A 25079-nucleotide genomic window follows, 5' to 3' on the forward strand; every position below is an offset into this window, starting at 1 on the left:
ATGCGCAGAAGTGCAGATTTTTAGCCTGATCGCTGCGTACATTGGCAGCTAGCGATCAACTCGGAATGACCCCAATTGTGTATAACATTAGTTCAGTGGACCACAGATAAGTTTTTTCTTAGTTGCAGTATACTCCAGAAACTGTAGTGTGGTGTAATGGTGCGCCGTGCAACTAACACACAGCAGCTTACCACTTGTTATCAACAGCCAAAAACGCAAATCTGTAACTGGGCGGCAGAAGAGCGTTTGCACTCAGGAGGGCATATTGAGGGCTCGTTGAAAGCGAAAATGTGGGCTACGCAGAGTTGAGCGCAGGCGGAGATACAGAGCTGCTGCAAATACACGCTGACCGCGATGATGGCTACTTTCACAAGCGGATGGATATGGGGCGGTGGTGGTGGTGGTGAAGATGAGCTTTTATTTCCCAGCATGCAATGCGTCTGCGTCTGTATCTAGCACAGAACCCTGAATCATCCACTGAATATTTGAATTTTTCATGAGTTGAGCATCTGAATACATTGTTCTGTGTGATAATTTATGAAAGGTTTGTTTCTTAAGTGATAGAGTACCCAGATCCCCCCCCCGTCTCCGACAGACCAATTCTTGTTACCATGCTGCGATTGGTCTTTGCCCTCTCATGACGTTATGCCACAATTCATGGGTCTATGGCAGAGGTTCTCAAACTCGGTCCTCGGGGGTACACACAGTGCATGTTTTGCAGGTAACCCAGCAGGTGCACAGGTGTATTAATTACTCACTGACACATTTTAAAAGGTCCACAGGTGGAGCTAATTATTTCACTTGCGATTCTGTGAGGAGACCTGCAAAACATGCATTGTGTGTGTCCCCGAGGACCGAGTTTGAGAACCTCTGGTCTATGGTGTGGGGGCAGAGCCAGTATAACATGATTCTCATACAGTTGCCCAAAATGGATATTTTACTATGCCCCCCCGACCACAAACCATTCCTGCACCCCTGTATGTACAGTATGTATACTGTATATGCACACACAGTACTCACACACACACCCCACAAACCCTGCATTTGCCCCTGAGAAGGTTGGGCACTTTTGCTCAGCGAGCTGCTGGAGATTTTCTCTCTGCTCACCTCTGCATGGATCCTCAAGAGCGGACACTGGTTGTGCCCAGGATGGTCCTGCTAGGATGCTTTAGTGCAAAATGAAGGCATGCTGTAAGTGATAGTCACTGTTTTTTGGGTTTAGTATTAAATACCTTCAATCAAAATCCTGATGGTCAAAATCCCGACAACAATTGACCGACGGTCAAAATCCCGACATTTAAAATACAGACAAGGTCAAAATACTGACATTTAAAATGTTGACAGGTCAAAAAGTCGACATGAGTTTTCATTGTTTTTGTTGTGTATGTTGACATAGGTCGACATGGACACCATATAAGTGTACCGCGTCCCCTTGCATGGCTCGCTAAGCTCGCCATGCTTCGGCTATTCACTATTACATTCTCCCTTCAGGTCCACTGGGATGGTAAAGTATGAACAAGTCGGTTTCAATGAAAAAATCATGAAAAACTCATGTCGATTTTTTAACCTGTCGACATATTAAATGTCCGTCTTTTGAACATGTCAGGATTTTGTCCTTGTCGGGATTTTGTCCCTCGGTCAATTGTTGTCTGTATTTTGACCGTCGGGATTTTGATTGTAGGTAAATTGACCGCATCCCCTGTTTTTTAGTGAAATCATTTTCAGCATAGCTCCCCTTCTCGCAGTGATATCATTTAACCTACCATATTCATCACGGTAAAGATGTAGGATTCCACATTCTCGCTGCCGTGATATTCAATCATTTTGGTGTCGGCAACTACCAACGTTTCAACCCATCGCTCTTTGCTGATGGATCGCGCTGAAATTCGTCTGCTTTTCACATGTCTTCTCTCCCAACTCTCCCGCTGGCGCTCTTGATGGATGACGTAGCTCGCATTATCTATAATGCAACATAATGAAAATGATCAAAAATAAGAAAGAACTTGTAAATGAGGATATACTGTAAGATACACCATGTGATGCTACTTACATACAGTACCTTTTCCACTAGCTATATTTACCCCTGTTTTTGCACGGGGGCGTGCATCAACACAGGTTTTTAGTAAGTGGAAACAGCTCAACACTGGTTGAGTGACCCTGGAATCCTACCCGGGTAGCTACCTGGGTTGACCACGGTAATGACCCGGGTAATTGTGCAGTGGAAACGGTCATTACCGTGTTTCAGAACCCAGTAACGAGTGACATCAATAGCTTTTACAGAGCTTACCAGGGTTAAGTGGAAACAGATCCTACCCGGGAATAACCCGTGTCGAAGTGCAGTGGAAACGGCGGGACCGACACGGGTTGTAGCCGAGTTAAACATCCCGGATCGGACCCGGTACTCAGGTGGAAAAGGGGTATAAATGTGTAAAGGTAAATAATACCTGTATAAAAAGATTCCATTCTTGGGATCATTAGTGAAACGTGCGTCCTGTTATGAGTAAAGCACCTCTTACTCTAAATTATGCTGTCAAATGTTGGTGACTTATAATATCCTTACAGTTGACAGTACAGGGTACATGTATAATATATTCTCAAATCTAGTTGCTGTGAGTAACTTCTCCAATGTTTTTAATGTTATATTAGTCATAGTTGGCATAGTGGTTTAGCAAAACTGCCTCACAGCACTGTGTGTAAGTTGCGGCATCAGATAAAATATTGCCAGAACAATTCAAGATTGCTCCTGTGCAGGGTCCAGCTGCTCTGACACTCCCTAACACTGGCTGACTGCGTGGTCTGATGAAGGGTTCCAGCCGCCCTAGGCTAATACAGAAGTGGCCGCTGTCACTCCCCGGCCTTCCCCTGTCTGCAGTGGCTGGGAGCACACGGGCAGGTACGGCGCGTGACGTCATGATGCACGTGAAGTCCGCCGCACCCGCAGTGCTCCTCTGGGAACGTAACCGGCCAGGGTGAGAATTTTTGGGGGGAGTACAGCGAGTCTGCGGGCGATGGGTGCTACGCCCCCCCAGGACCCAAGCGAAAATTAGAATTTTGACTTTAATGCAATGGTGTTGATCGGGCCCCTAAATACCAGCGCACAGGCTGGTGGGGGTGGCTAGTATAATTTTTTAACATAGGAGGAGAATGTATAATTTATCATAAAATTATTTATTTTATGTTTAATGGTTCTTTAATTTGAGAAAAGGGAACGTGATCTGTTCCCCTGTCCGCTCCCACCTGTATTATTGCATGCTATCTATGTACTGTGCTAATGTTTTTTATGTACTGTGCTAATGTTTGTTATGTACTGTGCTAATGTTTTTTATGTACTGTGCTAATGTTTGTTATGTACTGTGCTAATGTTTTTTATGTACTGTGCTAATGTTTGTTATGTACTGTGCTAATGTTTGTTATGTACTGTGCTAATGTTTTTTATGTACTGTGCTAATGTTTGTTATGTACTGTGCTAATGTTTGTTTTGTACTGTGCTTATTGCATCATTTGAATACGTTTCATTTTGTGGTATTATCACTCTTTCAATGTTCCGCATTTTGCCTTTGCTTCTGTGGGGTTTTTTTTTTTTTTTTTGGTTGGATCTTTGCACTATGCTCTTCTTCCACATTATATTTATTTATTTTATTATTTATTAACAGTTTCTTATACAGAGCAGCAAATTCCGTTGCGCTTTACAATTGGACACAATGATAAAACAAAACTGGCTAATAAACAAACAGTCATAGAGGTAAGGAGGGCCCTGCTCGCAAGCTTACAATCTATAGACATGGCGCTGTTGAATTATAATCCATCTTTGTTATTATATAATAAATAGTGGAAAACTGCTCTAATCAAGCTGGTAACAATCCCCAGGTGCTGCGGGAGGGGGTTACTCTAGACAAGAAATACAAAAGGGATTTTTCCCACGCACTCTGCTGGCTGTTAGTAAGAAGAACTGTATACACTATGTAATGATAGAAAATTTAGAGCTCTTCGTTACATATGTTTTGCAAAAGATATGGTAAGCCTCCAGGCCACTTCACGGCTGCTCTATTGCTGGAGGTCCCTAACTAAGCATAAGTCCAGGGCTTGGACCCCACAAAGTCGGCTCAGGCCCGACCACCCTAGGGCAGCACACCATTGAAATACTAAAGTGTTAATATGTGTTAAGAAAGAAGCAGAAGCTATGGGTTAGAAAGTGCTACAAAAATAAGGGTGTTAATAAAATACTCAAAAGAGTAATATTAGTGAAAAAATAGGAGTGTTACATAAGTGCTAAATAAATAATATGGCGTGCTACCCCAAGGTGGCCCAGCCCCACCAGACCTGGGGGGTACCACTCCCCAAACCCATACACAGCATAATAATAATAACATCCACTATGGGTCATACAATTGCTTAATGTATGGCCACATGATAATGGCACATACAAAACATATCCAGATTGAGAGCTAGTTTACCTGGAGGCACCCCTGTATCCTCCAAATGGCACAACAGGACCCAGCATATTCATATTTACTCATTTAGCACCAGCACATTCTGTTGTGTGTTACAATTAGGAACAAACCAGAACTGAGTAATAAAAGACTGACAGGTCTCACAATTTCTTGGATAGGGAAACATGAATTTGATACAGTATATGACAATAAGTGCTACATGTTGCATATTAGTTCAGCCAGGTTGCCAGGGTTCTTCATGGGTTATGGGGTCTATTTACTAAGCCTTGGATGGAGATAAAGTACCAGCCAATCAGCTCCTAGCTGCCATGTTACAGGTGTTAGAAAAATGACAGTTAGAAGCTGATTGGCTGGTACTTTATCTCCGCCCACTTTATCTCCAGCCAAGGTTTAGTAAATAGACCCCTGAGTCACGCAGCAATATTGGCACCAGGGTGTAGAAAGAGAACACATGTAAGCTTTGTGCGAACTGTGTAGAAAGGAAATAATTGGGGGGAAAAACTTATGACGGTTACGATAATATTAAAAACAATATTAAAAAATATCTACTAATTGCTATTGAATTACTACTCTGGTGTGGTGTACTTCATCACTGTAAATAGTGTTTTAAATATACAGATGCAGCTACGCTTACTGAGCGTGGCTGCATTGCAGGTGGGGGTATGTGGCGTGGCACGCCGCTGAGCGTACAGAAACGCTCCCATTCGTTACCGGCAGTGCGCCTTACGGAGCGCGGGTCTGGGACTGAGGGTCGACAGCACAAAGGTCGACACACTTATGTCGACGTTAATTGGTCGACACACCTTAGGTCGACATGGACAAAAGGTCGACCGGAACAAGGTCGACATGGAAAAAGGTTGACATTAGTTTTTAATGTTTTTTTGGTGTCGTTTTCTTCGTAGAGTGACCGGGAACCTCAATCAGTGCTATATTAAGGTCCTGATGGGCCTGGAGCTGAAATTTATGAAGGGCCTATTGTGCACTACTGCAGGGGGTGTGACCAGCATGGTGGGGGTGTGAATACTTATATGGGGGTGTGATCTGTGCCATGTGGCAAGCACCATGGAGGGCATAGCTAGACACCTACCTTCAGTTTCCAAATTCACTATATATGCTCTCTCTCTATATATATATGTACATAGAATACACACATATATGTACAAGTATATTACATGATCAACGTTTCAGGGCATCCGCACTGTCATTATGACCACAATGCATTGTATGTGGTTCTGACTACAGTGTGGACACCCCGAAACATTGATCATTGAATATACTTATTTGCCAGCAGAAACTCTGACTGCTGTTTATTGGAGAGATACTGATGTAGCCAGCCTTGTCCATATCGAGGGTGCAATTTGGTGCGCCTAAGTGCAACTATTCCACCCAGCGCTGAGTTAATGTACGTATTCTCTATGGCCATGCACATGCATACGCACGCATGCAGCCATTCACTGGCACACATGGTGTGACTACTTTGCCACGAGGCTGGCTACATCTGTATGTCGTATTACAATTCCACACTGGGGCAAGCTGCCATTGGTATTGGTAGTGCCGGCAGTTCTTCTGGATGTATGGAGGAAAACAAACTATTATATATATATATATATATATATATATATATATATATTCTTTAGTTTAGGCGACAGGGGTGGGATGGTCAGGGTTAGACTGTGTGGAGGAGGGTTAGGGTTAGGCATCCCCGGGGAGGGTTAGGCTACGGGGGAGGATGGTTAGGTTTAGGCTGTGGGTGGAGGGAGGGTTAGGGATTAGCATTAGGTATCTTTTCCCAAAGGTGTCAGGATTCCCAGCGTCAGGATGCAGCAGTCGGAATTTTGACTGCCGGCATCCCGACCGCCGGGATATTATATGTATTCCTACTCCATTGTATAGCAATACCCCTATTCCTCCAAGATATCATTAATATACACACCAAAACTTAAATACACCCCATCCCTTATAATGATCCACCCTGTAGATAACGTTTGAACTCATCAACCCTCAGGTAACCTTAATACACCCCCATCCCACATAATAATACACACCACATCCCTCAAATCATATTAATAAACACCCACACCATATAATACATTTCAACCCTCTTCACATTTATACACTCCTACACCACACAATAATGCACCCCATAGATAACATTTATGCATCCCCCACCCCCACACAATAATACACCCCACAGATATCATTTATACACACCCTACAATAATACAACCCAAAGATAACATTTATACAACCCCACAATAATATACCCCTAGATAACATTTATACACCCCCACAATAATACACCCCACAGATAACATTAACACCCACACAGTTATACACCCCACAGATAACATTTATAAACCCCTACAATACACCCCCCAGATAACATTTATACACTCCCCACAATAATACAACCCACAGATATCATTTATACACCCCCCACAATACACCCCCCAGTTAACATTTATACACCCCTCACAATAATACACCCCACAGATATTATTTATACACCCCCCACAATAATACACCCCACATATAACATTTATACACACCCCACAATAATACACCCCACATATAACATTTATACACACCCCACAATAATACACCCCCTACACAATCAATAATACACAACACAGGATAACATTTTGATACTCCTAAAACTTTAATAAACCACTATCCCACTCACTGATTGCTTTTACACACCCTCACCCCACTCCAGTTACGTACATACCACAATATTGAACAAGTCAGTGCACTGTCTTTAGCTTGGTGCCTCGTCTTCTGAGGGTGCAGCTGCAGCACAGGAAGGGAAGCCTCTTCACAGTACGTCATGGTGGCTGCCGGCTCGGGGGAAGGACCAGCCAGCCACCAGGAAGCACACACAGTAAGTAAAGTTCTTCCAGTGAAGCCGACAGTGGCAGGGGGCTGACATTTGTGGCAGGGGACTGGCCTGGCATTTGTGGCAGGGGGTGGCAGCTGTGCAATCGGGCCCTGAAGCTGTCTTTAACAGGGTGGGGAGGGATTCGGGCACCGCAGTGCACTTGCGGCTGTGGCACTACCTCTGGCTGCTTGACTCAGCATTTGTCACTGGTCGCAGTGGCGGTGACCACACACAGTGCCCCCTATGGGATGGCGCCCCTCGCAGCTGCTCAGCTGGAGCAGCGCTCGAAGCCCTGGCCTGCACACAGCGTCACATCATCCGACGCAGAGGAAGCGCTGCCGAGACACACTGTCTATGCAGTACAGGGAAGGCAGGTGAAGCCTTATACTGTCTCTGTCTGCGGCGCAATTTAATCCACCAACACTGCGGGAAGGAGGCCTAGGGTGTTGAGGGTGGAGGGGGCGATACCTGCCTAGGAGGCTGCAGCAGTAGAAGGAAATTTTATTTCCTGTCTACTGCACAACATAGATCTGCAATGCTCTGGGCCTATTTTAGGGGGTGGGCCTGGAGCTGCAGCTCCATCAGCCCCATTGTTAATCCGGCCCTGACCTCAATTAGTGCACTGCGTCCCCTCGCATGGCTCGCTTCGCTCGCCATGCTTCGGGCATGGTGCCTTCGCTCCGCTACCGCTTCGCTCGGCACACTTTACCGTTCCAATCGTAGTCCACGTGGATCGTTAAGTATGAAAAGGTTCAAAAAAAGAAAAAAATCGTGAAAAACTCATGTCGACCTTTTTCCATGTTGATCTTGTTCCTGTCGACCTTTTGTCCATGTTGACCTTTTGTCCATGTCGACCTAAGGTGTGTCGACCAATTGGCGTCGACCTAAAGTGTGTCGACCTTTGTGCTGTCGACCTGGAGTCCGGATACCACGGAGCGCACCTAGTCACAGACGGAGCCACGATTACCATGGCTCCATTTGTAAATATGGATTATTGTAGAAATTGTGCATTGCTATCTATCCATATAGGTCATGCATGTCAAATATTTTATATAATGAAAATAATCTGATAATTGTTTTCCATGCAACACAGTTTATGTGAAATACCTAATGTACGTCACTAGAGAGCAATATTCTTCAGATTGGGGGTAGTTCAGGAAGGAACTACCCCATCACAGAGCACAAATGGGTCCTGCAACAACAGATGTACTACAGCATCACTGTCAGTGATTGACAGTCTGATGCTGTTTGGGGGGGCGGTGGTGGCGAAGTTCTCCATTTCTCCAAACAGAGGCGTATCGCAGCCGTTGTGCGGGAGGGAAGAGGATGTAGATCTCCTGGCCTATAGGTACCAGCTGCGATGGTCTGCTTGTACGATCCAATGGGTCACTCAACCGGCTGATGGTGTCGCAGTTGATCTGACACTCTGGGGGAAATGTACTAAGCAGTGATAAGAGTGGAGAAGTGAGCCAGTGGAGAAGTTGCCCATGGCAACCAATCAGCACTGAAGTAACATCTCTAATTTGCATACTATAAAATGATACAGAGCTGCTGATTGGTTGATGGGGCAACTTCTCCACTGGCTCACTCCTCTGCTCTTATCACTGCTTAGTAAATGTCCCCCTTTGTCCCAGATGCCCCTTGTTGCATTACAATATTAGTGCTGCATGCAGCACCGACAGTATCCACATCTGAGCAAAGGCCATGGAAAAGCTAAAGTGTCTGAAAACACACTATTAATATTCCCACTTGACTGTAAACGAACATGCCACAATGACAAATAGCTTGTGAGAAAGGATGATGCTCCACATACTGTATATCACTTCCAGGGATCCTGACCTCAAGCATGCTACAAAAATCAATGTTAAGTATTGATTTGTGACAGGGGCAACAATTATTATAATAATTTATTATAAGGTTCTACAAACGATACCCACATCATTGTCCCCAATTAAAAATGTGTAAATACTTACCCTTTACTATAATAAATAATATTGCACTCTTAAAAAATAGGCTTTGCTCCCTAATTTTTGTTGCCCGTAAGAGATTTATTAATGCTTTCTTATTGCTTAATCAATACATAATAAGTGTCCACATTATACTGTAGGAGTAATATCTTATAAATAGCTACAGTAGATATTTGAAAACGTATATTATTAATCCGGTTCTGTTGTCGCTTTACAAAATTGGTACTCGATAAATCTGATAGTTTCTACTCTGCACATGTAAAAACACTGGGACAACGATTTGTTCAATGAAGTCTTCTAAACTGGTGGATATTATTATTATTTTTTTATAGTTTCGACTTTAGTAAATATGGCGGATTATAAACAATCAGCAAAAAACAGAAACACATAATTCTTCTCAAACCTCAAGCACTGGAACCTGTCAGACTTCTAGAAATCTGGTCCAACCCCTTAACTTCAACTATAAAAAACTTTAATAAACAGCTTCATTCTAAGGGGTGGGTGGATCTATTAGGTGTGTTAAAAAAGTTGTGATCGGGTGTAAATAGTTTTTGAGCATGTCGCATCAAAACGACAGGTTTCCCTTTCATTTTTAACGTGCGATTCAATTGCAAGAGAATTTCCGGGTTCTTCTCATAAAGAGCAGACAATCCCGCGCAACATGGGTGTTAGCTATTCATAGTCCCGCCATTTTAGCGCACTATTTAAGGACTTAATGGGCGTTGTCACGTCACCATTTTGATTCAGCCTGCAGCATGGAGAGAGTGATGGTGCAGTGTTTGGATCAATTTGGATTTCTGTTGTGGCGACTTCCCCCTGGTGAATAGTGACACAGCAGGGCCGCACTTTCTGACTTCCTGGCTGCCCCCACAACAGGGGGCATGACATTAGCATAGGTGAGCTGAGCATGGAGGTGCGATCATGTAATCACGCCCCCCCCCTCCCCCCCCCGCTATACAATGACCAGATTACCAGCATTGTAAAGCGGGGGTGGGACTATGATGATACCAAACAGCGGGAATTGAGTCATCAGCCCCCCCAGACCAACTACTTTCATGTAGCTGCTGGGGGGTGCGGAAAAGTGCGGAGGAATGCGGGCCATGGAGGCCGGCTCTGGGAGACTTGCCAGCTTTGCCAGGGCGGCCAGAAGTGCCACGTGATTTTTGGGAGCCTCCCCTCCATTCCAGGACTGTATAAGCAGAACCTTTACCACGTCAGTGAGGGTAGACAGCGTGGGAGACATCATTTTGGACACATTTCTCATCCTTTTAGGTAATGTACCCTTTTTTTGATTGTACACATCTGCACCCCACCACCCCTGCTTTCCCTTACGCTCAGCCACATTTTGCAGCCAAGTTTCCCTGGCTCCCGATTTAAATGCCCCTGCACCCCTGTGTTATCATTGAGAAGTTTTTTTTATCTTGTTAACTAATGGATACAGCACCTCTGTTCTGGAGCAAAACTTTCCCCTTACATATATATTCTTATATATTCTCCCTATTGATTCCCACTGAACTAATATGGAATATACACTTATGCAGCAATCAATTATATGGATCGGTATATTAAATGAATACATGATGGTCAGGTAATAGGATAAAAGTGTATGATTATGTATTAATGTAATATACTGATGCATATAGCTGATTGCTGAAGCATAGTGAATATATCAGAGTATTTCATTAGAATTCCTCCTGAGGTCAAAAACTCTAAGATACTGAAGCTCTAACAGCAGCTTTAGGAAGGGGTCCGGTCATGTGACCGGCGCTCGGGATCCCAGCGGTCACCATGCCGATGCCGGGATCCCGACCAATCACAATGCCGGTACACAGAATGCCAACCCACAGGCACTGTTCCCCCTCGTGGGTGTCCACAACACCCATAGTGTGGGAATAGAATCTGTGGCGAGCGCAGCAAGCCCCCGAGCCCGCAAGGGGCTTTGTTGCGCTCGCTCCCCACGCCGGCATTCTGCTGTGGGAACCATGGGTTGTTATGTTGACCACAGGGATCCCCAGCGCCGGTCCATTAGGGATACTATGTCAGACCGTCCAACATGACCCCTCTATCAGATACATAATGTTCTGCTCCTGAACTTCCCACTTATTTATGGGGTGTGGTATGGAAGGTCGACAGTAACTAGGTCGACCACTATTGGTCGACAGTAACTAGGTCGACAAGGTCTCTAGGTCGACAGGTCAAAAGGTCGACATGAGTTTTTTTATGTTTTTTTGGTGTCGTTCTCTCCGTACAGTGACCGGGAAGCCCAATTAGTGCACCGTGTCCCCTCGCATGGCTCACGTCGCTCGCCATGCTTCGGCCAAGGTGCCTCGCTGCGCTACCGCTGTGCTCGGCACAGGTTACCGTTCCCAATCGTAGTCCATGTGGATCGTAAAGTATGAAAAAATTCAAAAAATGATTTAAAAAACAACAACTCATGTCGGCCGTTTGACCTGTCGACCTAGAACATGTCAACCTAGAGACCCTGTCGACCTAGTTACTATCGACCAATAGTGGTCGACCTGGTTACTGTTGACCTAGAGACCGGATCCCTATTTATGATTGCTGTCACCTGTATAGAAACGGGTCTGGGACTCCATGTCGACACCAAAAAAGTTAACTCACCTTAGGTAGACACCAATTGGTCGACATACCTTAGGTCAATATGGACAAAAGGTTGTCATGGACAAAATGTCGACATGAACAAGGTCGACATGGAAAAAGGCTGACATGCGTTTTTTATGTTTTTTTGGTGTTTTCTTCGTAGAGTGACCGGAAACCCCAATTAGTGCACCGCGTCCCCTCACATGGCTCGCTTCGCTCGCCATGCTTCGGGCAAGACTACCGTTCCCAATCGTAGTCCACGTGGATCGTAAAGTATGAAAAAGTTCAACAAAATAAAAAAACTTGAAAAACTCACGTCGACCTTTCCCACGTCGACCTTTCGCCCATGTCGACCTAAGGTGTGTCGACCAATTGGTTTCGACCTAAGGTCTGTCGACCTTTTTGGTGTCGACCTGGAGTCCGGATACTGTCGAAACACCTTTCTCATCAGTCACCTAATTCTCCACAGGTGACGGCAATCATACATTATGAAGGAAGCCCAGGAGCAGAGCATTGAGTGCCTGATGGAAGGGGTCATGTTGGAGGATCTGTTATTTCAGCTACATTATACAACCAGGAAACAATTGGAGCCGGCAAATTAATTAACAATTAATAATTACAGAGACGACAAATTATTTTTTTCTGGACATTTTTGTCTCTGGTTTACTGCATCCAGTATTAAGCTGTAAATTGTTCATTCTTGACAGCCCACACCTAAAGCAGAGGTTCTCAAACTCGGTCCTCAGGACCCCACACAGTACATGTTTTACAGGTCTCCTCACAGAATCGCAAGTGAAATAATTAGCTCCACCTGTGGACCTTTTAAAATGTGTCAGTGAGTAATTAATACACCTGTGCACCTGCTGGGTTACCTGCAAAACATGCACTGTGTGGGCTCCCGAGGACCGAGTTTGAGAACCTCTGACCTAAAGATTGATTGTCCAACTCTGGCTGCTTGGAATGAAAATCTGCCCACTTGCTCCTGAACACTGAGGAACAGACAAAATGGTCAGTCAGACAAATTGGTTAAATCCATTTGATTTAACCAATTTGGCTGAATGACCGTTTTTGGCAGTTTTCTGGCATTTTGGAGCAAACGGCTAATTGTCCTTTGCTCCCATACATTACCAGGTTTTCATTCCAACCAGCCAGATTGGATAATCAATCTTTAGGTACAGTATATAGCCAGCTTTTGTCAATACTGCTGGACATTTTTTTGCCTTTGATCTACTGCACATAGCATTTAGCTGTGAGCTATTATTGATAGCTCTGCATACAGACAATATATTTGTTTAATTCGATTTTATGCTCATCCATTTTTAGAATGAACTGGTAAAGGCTATGTTTAAATTCCTCGCCTAAATCTACCTATTATGAGTTTGGTGTAGCCATTTTTAAGTGTGCCCTCACCCACACAGAATCCTTTCCCTTTCACTCCCTGTGTAATACCGGAGTCAAATTCATCAAATACTGTATATAAAACGGAAAGGGTTGATGGGGTCATTTCATCAAATATATATTTTAGGGAAGGGGTTGGTGGGTCATTTCATAAAAAAATATTTATGGGAAGGCATTTGGGGGGAGCAAATTCATAATATATATAAAAGGGAAGGGGTTAACGGGCAAATAATTAAAATATATATTAGGTAAGGTGTTGGAGGGCATATATTTTCGCCCTGGGCTCTGCTTGGTCTAGAACCGGACCTGCGTATAATGGGCCTGATTCATGTTTGTAAGTAAAGCAAAAAAGCAAGGAACTGGGCAAAACAATGTTGCACTGTAGGTGGGGCAGATGTAACATGTGCAGAGATAGTTAGATTTGGGTGGGTTATATTGTTTCTGTGCAAGGTAAATATTGGCTGCTTTTGCATGTAGCTCACAAATGTTAGAGAGCTTTATTTTATACTGCAATTTAGATTTCAGTTTGAACACACCCCACCAAATTCTAACTCTCTCTGCACATGTTACATCTGCCCCCAGTTGTGTGCGTTTTTGCTTTATTTACAAACATGAATCAGGCCCACTATCTGCTCTGATGTTGCAGGTCATTCCTGAGAGGTGATTTACTGTACAAGCTGCAAGTGTCACGATCCGGGTAACTGGACGCCGTTTCCTGCCTGTTAGGTGTCTCCTGAGGTTGGCTCAGCGAGCCTGGGCCGAGCTATAGCTATGTTTTGGTTACATCTCTTGCTTATGGCCTGCAGCGCTGGTTCAGCGGCCTCCTCAGTGTACTCACTTGCGGTGGTGTGGCGCTCTCGGCCCCATCACGGCTATCGCCACCGCGCCTGTGGTTCCCCGCTGGATGTGCATCCTCTGTGTGCCGCCGCCGTCTCTGTGTGGCCGCTGTGCGCGTCTGGGCGCATGGGGTTTCTGCTGATGCGGCCTCCGCCGCCATTGCCGTTTGACACATTGGTTCAGAGTGCTTCCTTCCCCTTCAATCACCGTCGCTGGGCGCAGCCATTTTTGGAATTAGTCACATGATGCTCTTCTCACCTATCCGTAGGGCTGCCGGAGCCTGAGCTTAATTGTCAGCCAATCCCTGCTATCCAGCAGGTATAAATATCCTGTCTCTGCACCCAGAAGGTCGTCAGTGCTTCCATTGTCTTTCCAGCGTTCCAGTGTGCAGTTGTCTAAGATATCTCGGTGGACACTCTCTGCAGTATAGCCTGACTCCCTGGTGGTTCCTCTCTGCGGTGCAGCTCCAGTTCTCCTGTGCTGTTGCTCTGTGGTGCTATCTGACTCTCTAGTTCCCGCACCCAGTGCTAGCAGAGCAGTGCCGTAACTAGACTTTTTGGCGCCCTGAGCCAGAGAGAGAATTGACGCCCCCCCATTTTTTTTCAATAAGGACAGAAAGCGCATGCCTCGTGGGGCCCTTCCTAAGACAAGACTGATCCCAGAGAAAGCCCATGCTATGATACCCCTTCCCACTTTATTTATATATATATATATATATATATATATATATATATATGTGTGTGTATATATATATATATATATATATATATATATAGAAAACCAATATAAAGGGGCACTCACCAGAGATTTGCATTTAAAAAAAGCATTGAATTTTAATGCATACTTATCAGAATAATGTTTCAAACAGATAATTCAATTGTTCTTCGACGTTTCGATCCCTCAGGATCATCATCAGGAAATTGCAACAGATACAGCATACACAGCAGGTTACATCTGTTCATATGCACCGATATCGGTGCATATGAACAGATGTAACCTGCTGTGTATGCTGTATCTGTTGCAATTTCCTGATGAGTGCCCCTTTATATTGGTTTTCTATATGTTGGAGTCTGGACTTTACACTGGACCTCTTGGGAGTCACCCCAGTCGTTGATCTATTGGGTCGGTGAGAGTGCGACCATACCTGGAAGTATATATATATATATATATATGTATATATATATAATATAATACACGCACATTTATAGACCACTGTAAGAAAATGGATTTGGACACAAATCCTCGTTATACCACATTTATGCACTTCACTTGAGAGCTCATTGTTATTCATTTACACTACCCTTTATTAAATAACACATTTCAATATACTGCTACTGTATACCCAGGATTCAAACCTACAACCTGTAAAATTAAACAAACACCCTACTCATTGATCTATTTGATCCTGCATAAAAACTATGAACACTATATGAAGCTACTGGTACTTTGTAAAAAAAAAAATAATAAACATCCTAGTGACATTTGGTGGACCCCTTCGTTCTAAGTAAGCCTTCGCTACCTCTCATACCAAGAAATAAAGACACAGAGACTTGAATTTGGCAGAAAAATTGCTAGCTATTTATTTGACCCTAACCATAGGAAACCTGTAAATGAAAAACTTTTGTTAAGATGCCGAAACAACCGGCATATGGTGGCAGAAAAAAGAACGGCTCTATTAAACTGACGCTAACCTTAAAAATGCTAAATCAAAACCATCTTAATTTAAATACAAACTATCAACACGGTAATAGGTGCTAGCTCCACCCCCACAATGACTTCCCACCCGGAGGGGTGCCCATTCCGCTGCCTCCCGGTCGGGTGGTCGAGCGGCCAATAAGTCGATGGAGGTGAGTGCACCTAAACCAAATCAAACTGTAAATCACTACAGCTTACCATACAACTACAAACTGCCGTTCTTTTCCGCCAATAAATAGCCAACGATAAAACCAGCCAACAATTCAATGCCAATGCACTCCGTGCCAGAACCTCTACCAAACAGGGTGGGAGGGCGGGAAGGCAATTTCACCAGCCAGAGAGAGACAAAATGGCCTATCCTTCCCTATATATACTAACCCTCCCCTTTTCCCAAGGGCTGTACTTTCCTCCCAGCTAGGTCCACCCCTCACAGGATGTTTAACTCATTCCTTTCCTATGCTGTCAATTCTCTCTCCTAAGCATTGCAATTGAGCAGATCTATGTAGCTTTCAGCCACACATCCAATCTCTTGCAGCCACACACTACATAGATCTGCTCAGCCGCAATGCTGATCATTTTTTCACAAAGTACAAGGTAAGCTTCAAATAGTTAGAATTCTCTAGCTTAGAATTCTCTACCTTTCTATGCAAGGGCAGATAGCTCATTTAATAGATTACTGCAATGCACAGGCAATGGGTTCGAATTCCAGGTATGTCAGCATCTTGAAATGTAATAAAGGACAGTGTGACTGAATAAGAAAGATATCTCTAGTTGAGTTCATGAATGCTGTATAGTTATTAGTGACAGAAGGGGTGGGGGTAGGAGAATGCGGCGGTCAGGAGATGCTGGGCTTCAAAAAGGGGAGAAAGCTGCAAGTGAAAGTAATGAAAACACATAATTGACAAGTGCCGCCAACAGCGCCCCCTACCCTGCGGCGCTATGTGCGGTGCCCCCTCCACACACACCTAGTTACGGCCCTGTAGCAGAGTGCTCTATTCCGGCTTCCAGCAGCCACTCTCTGGCAGTCCCCTGTTTCCACCATAGCAGTGGAGCATCACTCCAGCTCCTTCTACGATCCCTAGCATCACTACAGTTTTATCTACGATCCCTAGCATCACTTCAGCTTTATCTACGATCCCTAGCATCACTTCAGCTTTATCCACAATCCCTAGCATCACTCCAGTTTTATCTACGATCCCTAGCATCACTTCAGCTTTATCCACAATCCCTAGCATCACTCCAGTTTTATCTACGATCCCTAGCATCACTTCAGCTTTATCCACAATCCCTAGCATCACTCCAGTTTTATCTACGATCCCTAGCATCACTTCAGCTTTATCCACAATCCCTAGCATCACTCCAGTTTTATCTACGATCCCTAGCATCACTCTAGCTTTATCTACGATCCCTAGCATCACTTCAGCTTTATCCACAATCCCTAGCATCACTCCAGTTTTATCTACGATCCCTAGCATCACTCTAGCTTTATCTACGATCCCCAGCATCACTTCAGCTTCACCTGCGATCCCCAGCATCACTTAAAGCACTCTTATTTCAACTCCGGATTACTGGTTATTACCAGCTGTGATTCAGAGACTCACTTGTGACAGTTATTGTTTGGTTGCACATTCTTGACTTTTATGATTAAATAAAAACCCTCAAAGATACCTCCTGTTGTCGTGGTCACGCCTTTGGGCAATTGGTACTACAAACTTTGCACATGTCTAGGAGCCCTCTCCTGCCTCCTAAGTTTACATACCCGTCAGCTCCTGCAACTGAGGTCACCAGTGACCGACACCAGCCCTCAGTTGTGACAGCAAGTAGTGCAGGCTCTGGATCTCATCACTTATACCCATTTTCCACTGATTGACAATCCCGGGATATTGCGATGCAACCCGGGATTTACGTCAGTGGAAAAGGGACCACCTGGATCCAGTCACCCAGAAATCCTTCCCAGGTACCTCGCAGGGTTTTACCCGAAAAGGCCCCGGGTGAGCTGCAGTGTAAAACGGGTAACCCAGGTCGTTCGACCCAGGTCCTGTTTACATTATGGAAAGAGCTGCTCTCCCGCCACAGAGATGACGTCATCTCCAAGCGCCGGCACTGCACCTGTGTGCAGTATGAGCGGCACCTATCTGGAAATAACCCAGACTGGCACCGTAGTGGAAATGTGGCTGTACCAGGTCTGACCCAGATTGGAACTATGTTCCAAATCTCTGGTCAGACCCAGGACTGCAGTGGAAAAGAGGTATTAGTGTATGTATTTGGTATATTTTGCCTGGGGACTATGCAGGTGTATGCACCTGCACACTGTACTGTGGATGATAGATATGTTTCCAGGCGATGGGTGTGAGACCTGGCCAGCACAAACTGATGTGTACCTGATGCCACAAATCTGGGTGGCTTGGAGGGAACATATATGCATACATATGGGCATACGTACTATTCATCGGGTCCCAGTAATTATAATGTCGTATCGCTGATTATTGCAGCAATAAGAAATTTAGTACCACATATTCATTTTCACACACAGACACAGGGGTTCCAATAGGAGCATGAGCCTGAGATGACGTCACCTGCAGGTTGGTGACCCAGCAGTAATACTGCGCAGGCATCAGATTATTTATGTGCCAGCGCCCATTGCTGATAGTGTGGTCCATAGGCTACAATGGCTGACACCATCTGAAGATGGAATTAGCTACCGGCATCAACAGTGTCGGACTAGAACATGAGGGGCCCACCGGGGGGAAATGCAGTGGGGCCCATGCTTAGAGGCTAGGCTAACCATTAGTGAGTGCATGGTCTGGGACACTTGACAGATAAATATATATAGTAAATACTGCTAGTGCATGCATGATAAATATTTATTTATTACCAGTTATTTGTATAGCGCACACATATTCCGCAGCGCTATACAGAGAATATTTGCCCATTCACATCAGTCCCTGCAACAGTGGAGCTTACACTCTATATTCGCTATCACATGTACACGCACACACATTCACACTAGAGTTAATTTTTGTCAGGAGCCAAGTGACCTACCAGTATATTTTTGGATTGTGGGAGGAAACCGGAGTACCCGGAGGAAACCCACGCAAATACGGGGAGAATATACAAACTCCACACAGTTAGGGCCATGGTGGGAATTGAACCCATGACCTTAGTGCTGTGAGGCAGTAATGCTAACCATTACATCAAAATACACCATAGAACTTTGCAGTATAATGTAACAGACAGCATGCATAATGTGCACAATCTGAAACCTGATCTCTAGAGAAGAGGATGGGCCCCTCAAGGCAGTAGGGCCCACTGGGCGTTTCCCCTGTACTCCTATGGGCTAGTCCGACCCTTGGCATCAATCTCTGGAATGCTTCATATTTTAGAGCTTGGTAATTTGTGCAGAGCCGGTCCTAACCAATATGATACCCTAGGCAATATTTTGGCTGGTTCCCCCTAGCACCGCCGCTAGTTCTGCAGGACATGCCTGGCATGAGTCACCTGGCAGCTCTGCTAACGTTGGGGCGCCTTTTGTTTATGAAAATGCATCTTATTTGCATTACTATGTGGCTAGGATGCACATGCAGCTTCTGCTGATTAAAATGATGGCCCTCATTCCGAGTTGATCGGTCGCAAGGCGAATGTAGCAGAGTTACACACGCTAAGCCGCCGCCTACTGGGAGTGAATCTTAGCTTCTTAAAATTGCGACCGATGTATTCGCAATATTGCGATTACTAACTACTTAGCAGTTTCAGAGTAGCTCCAGACTTACTCTGCCTGTGCGATCATTTCAGTGCTTGTCGTTCCTGGTTGACGTCACAAACACACCCAGCGTTCGCCCAGGCACTCCCACCGTTTCCCCGGCCACTCCTGCGTTTTTTCCGGAAACGGTAGCGTTTTCAGCCACACGCCCCTGAAACGCCGTGTTTCCGCCCAGTAACACCCATTTCCTGTCAATCACATTACGATCGCCGGAGCGAAGAAAAAGCCGTGAGTAAAATTACTTTCATCATAGTAAAGTTACTTGGCGCAGTCGCAGTGCGAACATTGCGCATGCGTACTAAGCGGATTTTCACTGCGATGCGATGAAAAATACCGAGCGAACAACTCGGAATGAGGGCCGATATGCAGCATGCCTATAGTCTGCGTGCGACTGCGGCTGTATCTGCATACGAAATGCTACATTACAGTGATTTTCAGGAATACACTGCAACGTAGCATTTTGTATGCAGATACAGCCGCAGTCACACACAGAATATAGGCATGCTGCATATCATTTTACTCAGCAGAAGCTGCTGGTGCCCCTATGCATACCAAATGCCCTAGGCATTTGCCTAGTTTGCCTATGCCTAGGACCGGCTCTGAATTTGTGCAATAAAGCAGAACCTATTAAAATATAGAGATGAGCGGGTTCGGTTTCTCTGAATCCGAACCCGCCAGAACTTCATGTTTTTTTTCACGAGTCCGAGCGACTCGGATCTTCCCGCCTTGCTCGGTTAACCCGAGCGCGCCCGAACGTCATCATGACGCTGTCGGATTCTCGCGAGGCTCGGATTCTATCGCGAGACTCGGATTCTATATAAGGAGCCGCGCGTCGCCGCCATTTTCACACGTGCATTGAGATTGATAGGGAGAGGACGTGGCTGGCGTCCTCTCCGTTTAGACACTTGATTTACTAATTTTGGGGAGCATTAGGAGTACTCAGTAGTGTACAGTGCAGAGTTTTGCTGATAGTGACCAGTGACCACCACTTTTATTTATAATCCGTTCTCTGCCTGAAAAAAGCGATACACAGCAGCACACAGTGACTCAGTCACATACATACCATATCTGTGTGCACTGCTCAGGCTCAGGCCAGTGTGCTGCATCATCTATATATATTATATATCTGTCTGACTGCTCAGCTCACACAGCTTATAATTGTGGGGGAGACTGGGGAGCACTACTGCAGTGCCAGTTATAGGTTATAGCAGGAGCCAGGAGTACATAATATTATATTAAAATTAAACAGTGCACACTTTTGCTGCAGGAGTGCCACTGCCAGTGTGACTAGTGACCAGTGACCTGACCACCAGTATATAATATTAGTAGTATACTATCTCTTTATCAACCAGTCTATATTAGCAGCAGACACAGTACAGTGCGGTAGTTCACGGCTGTGGCTACCTCTGTGTCGGCACTCGGCAGCCCGTCCATAATTGTATATACCAGTGACCTAACCGTGGTTTTTTTTTCTTTCTTTATACATACATACTAGTTACGAGTATACTATCTCTTTATCAACCAGTCTATATTAGCAGCAGACACAGTACAGTGCGGTAGTTCACGGCTGTGGCTACCTCTGTGTCGGCACTCGGCAGCCCGTCCATAATTGTATATACCACCTAACCGTGGTTTTTTTTTCTTTCTTTATACATACATACTAGTTACGAGTATACTATCTCTTTATCAACCAGTCTATATATTAGCAGCAGACACAGTACAGTGCGGTAGTTCACGGCTGTGGCTACCTCTGTGTCGGCACTCGGCAGCCCGTCCATAATTGTATACTAGTATCCAATCCATCCATCTCCATTGTTTACCCGAGGTGCCTTTTAGTTGTGCCTATTAAAATATGGAGAACAAAAATGTTGAGGTTCCAAAATTAGGGAAAGATCAAGATCCACTTCCACCTCGTGCTGAAGCTGCTGCCACTAGTCATGGCCGAGACGATGAAATGCCAGCAACGTCGTCTGCCAAGGCCGATGCCCAATGTCATAGTACAGAGCATGTCAAATCCAAAACACCAAATATCAGTAAAAAAAGGACTCCAAAACCTAAAATAAAATTGTCGGAGGAGAAGCGTAAACTTGCCAATATGCCATTTACCACACGGAGTGGCAAGGAACGGCTGAGGCCCTGGCCTATGTTCATGGCTAGTGGTTCAGCTTCACATGAGGATGGAAGCACTCAGCCTCTCGCTAGAAAAATGAAAAGACTCAAGCTGGCAAAAGCAGCACAGCAAAGAACTGTGCATTCTTCGAAATCCCAAATCCACAAGGAGAGTCCAATTGTGTCGGTTGCGATGCCTGACCTTCCCAACACTGGACGTGAAGAGCATGCGCCTTCCACCATTTGCACGCCCCCTGCAAGTGCTGGAAGGAGCACCCGCAGTCCAGTTCCTGATAGTCAGATTGAAGATGTCAGTGTTGAAGTACACCAGGATGAGGAGGATATGGGTGTTGCTGGCGCTGGGGAGGAAATTGACCAGGAGGATTCTGATGGTGAGGTGGTTTGTTTAAGTCAGGCACCCGGGGAGACACCTGTTGTCCGTGGGAGGAATATGGCCGTTGACATGCCAGGTGAAAATACCAAAAAAATCAGCTCTTCGGTCAGTTCGGTGTGGAGGTATTTCACCAGAAATGCAGACAACAGGTGTCAAGCCGTGTGTTCCCTTTGTCAAGCTGTAATAAGTAGGGGTAAGGACGTTAACCACCTCGGAACATCCTCCCTTATACGTCACCTGCAGCGCATTCATAATAAGTCAGTGACAAGTTCAAAAACTTTGGGTGACAGCGGAAGCAGTCCACTGACCAGTAAATCCCTTCCTCTTGTAACCAAGCTCACGCAAACCACCCCACCAACTCCCTCAGTGTCAATTTCCTCCTTCCCCAGGAATGCCAATAGTCCTGCAGGCCATGTCACTGGCAATTCTGACGAGTCCTCTCCTGCCTGGGATTCCTCCGATGCATCCTTGCGTGTAACGCCTACTGCTGCTGGCGCTGCTGTTGTTGCCGCTGGGAGTCGATGGTCATCCCAGAGGGGAAGTCGTAAGCCCACTTGTACTACTTCCAGTAAGCAATTGACTGTTCAACAGTCCTTTGCGAGGAAGATGAAATATCACAGCAGTCATCCTACTGCAAAGCGGATAACTGAGGCCTTGGCATCCTGGGTGGTGAGAAACGTGGTTCCGGTATCCATCATTACTGCAGAGCCAACTAGAGACTTGTTGGAGGTACTGTGTCCCCGGTACCAAATACCATCTAGGTTCCATTTCTCTAGGCAGGCGATACCGAAAATGTACACAGACCTCAGAAAAAGAGTCACCAGTGTCCTAAAAAATGCAGCTGTACCCAATGTCCACTTAACCACGGACATGTGGACAAGTGGAGCAGGGCAGGGTCAGGACTATATGACTGTGACAGCCCACTGGGTAGATGTATGGACTCCCGCCGCAAGAACAGCAGCGGCGGCACCAGTAGCAGCATCTCGCAAACGCCAACTCTTTCCTAGGCAGGCTACGCTTTGTATCACCGCTTTCCAGAATACGCACACAGCTGAAAACCTCTTACGGCAACTGAGGAAGATCATCGCGGAATGGCTTACCCCAATTGGACTCTCCTGTGGATGTGTGGCATCGGACAACGCCAGCAATATTGTGTGTGCATTAAATCTGGGCCAATTCCAGCACGTCCCATGTTTTGCACATACCTTGAATTTGGTGGTGCAGAATTTTTTTAAAAACGACAGGGGCGTGCAAGAGATGCTGTCGGTGGCCAGAAGAATTGCGGGACACTTTCGGCGTACAGGCACCACGTACAGAAAACTGGAGCACCACCAAAAACTACTGAACCTGCCCTGCCATCATCTGAAGCAAGAAGTGGTAACGAGGTGGAATTCAACCCTCTATATGCTTCAGAGGTTGGAGGAGCAGCAAAAGGCCATTCAAGCCTATACAATTGAGCACGATATAGTAGGTGGAATGCACCTGTCTCAAGTGCAGTGGAGAATGATTTCAACGTTGTGCAAGGTTCTGATGCCCTTTGAACTTGCCACACGTGAAGTCAGTTCAGACACTGCCAGCCTGAGTCAGGTCATTCCCCTCATCAGGCTTTTGCAGAAGAAGCTGGAGGCATTGAAGGAGGAGCTAACACGGAGCGATTCCGCTAGGCATGTGGGACTTGTGGATGCAGCCCTTAATTCGCTTAACAAGGATTCACGGGTGGTCAATCTGTTGAAATCAGAGCACTACATTTTGGCCACCGTGCTCGATCCTAGATTTAAAGCCTACCTTGGATCTCTCTTTCCGGCAGACACAGGTCTGCTGGGGTTGAAAGACCTGCTGGTGACAAAATTGTCAAGTCAAGCGGAACGCGACCTGTCAACATCTCCTCCTTCACATTCTCCCGCAACTGGGGGTGCGAGGAAAAGGCTCAGAATTCCGAGCCCACCCGCTGGCGGTGATGCAGGGCAGTCTGGAGCGACTGCTGATACTGACATCTGGTCCGGACTGAAGGACCTGACAACGATTACGGACATGTCGTCTACTGTCACTGCATATGATTCTCTCAACATTGATAGAATGGTGGAGGATTATATGAGTGACCGCATCCAAGTAGGCACGTCACACAGTCCGTACTTATACTGGCAGGAAAAAGAGGCAATTTGGAGGCCCTTGCACAAACTGGCTTTATTCTACCTAAGTTGCCCTCCCACAAGTGTGTACTCCGAAAGAGTGTTTAGTGCCGCCGCTCACCTTGTCAGCAATCGGCGTACGAGGTTACATCCAGAAAATGTGGAGAAGATGATGTTCATTAAAATGAATTATAATCAATTCCTCCGCGGAGACATTGACCAGCAGCAATTGCCTCCACAAAGTACACAGGGAGCTGAGATGGTGGATTCCAGTGGGGACGAATTGATAATCTGTGAGGAGGGGGATGTACACGGTGATATATCGGAGGGTGAAGATGAGGTGGACATCTTGCCTCTGTAGAGCCAGTTTGTGCAAGGAGAGATTAATTGCTTCTTTTTTGGGGGGGGTCCAAACCAACCCGTCATATCAGTCACAGTCGTGTGGCAGACCCTGTCACTGAAATGATGGGTTGGTTAAAGTGTGCATGTCCTGTTTTGTTTATACAACATAAGGGTGGGTGGGAGGGCCCAAGGATAATTCCATCTTGCACCTCTTTTTTCTTTTCTTTTTCTTTGCATCATGTGCTGATTGGGGAGGGTTTTTTGGAAGGGACATCCTGCGTGACACTGCAGTGCCACTCCTAGATGGGCCCGGTGTTTGTGTCGGCCACTAGGGTCGCTAATCTTACTCACACAGCTACCTCATTGCGCCTCTTTTTTTCTTTGCGTCATGTGCTGTTTGGGGAGGGTTTTTTGGAAGGGACATCCTGCGTGACACTGCAGTGCCACTCCTAGATGGGCCCGGTGTTTGTGTCGGCCACTAGGGTCGCTAATCTTACTCACACAGCTACCTCATTGCG

General features: G+C 45.6%; 1 protein-coding gene across 1 annotated transcript in view; it reads right to left on the minus strand.

Moving 5' to 3' along the window:
• ADAMTS12 (ADAM metallopeptidase with thrombospondin type 1 motif 12) overlaps positions 1-25079 on the minus strand; it is a 1230701-nt gene that overhangs the window by 501295 nt on the left and 704327 nt on the right. Inside the window, exon 4 of the mRNA XM_063960568.1 lies at positions 1764-1960. Coding sequence (XP_063816638.1) covers positions 1764-1960 — 197 coding nt within the window. The remainder of the gene's footprint in view (positions 1-1763; positions 1961-25079) is intronic.

This window comes from Pseudophryne corroboree, chromosome 1, assembly GCF_028390025.1.
Source record: "Pseudophryne corroboree isolate aPseCor3 chromosome 1, aPseCor3.hap2, whole genome shotgun sequence".
NCBI classification, from domain to species: domain Eukaryota; kingdom Metazoa; phylum Chordata; class Amphibia; order Anura; family Myobatrachidae; genus Pseudophryne; species Pseudophryne corroboree.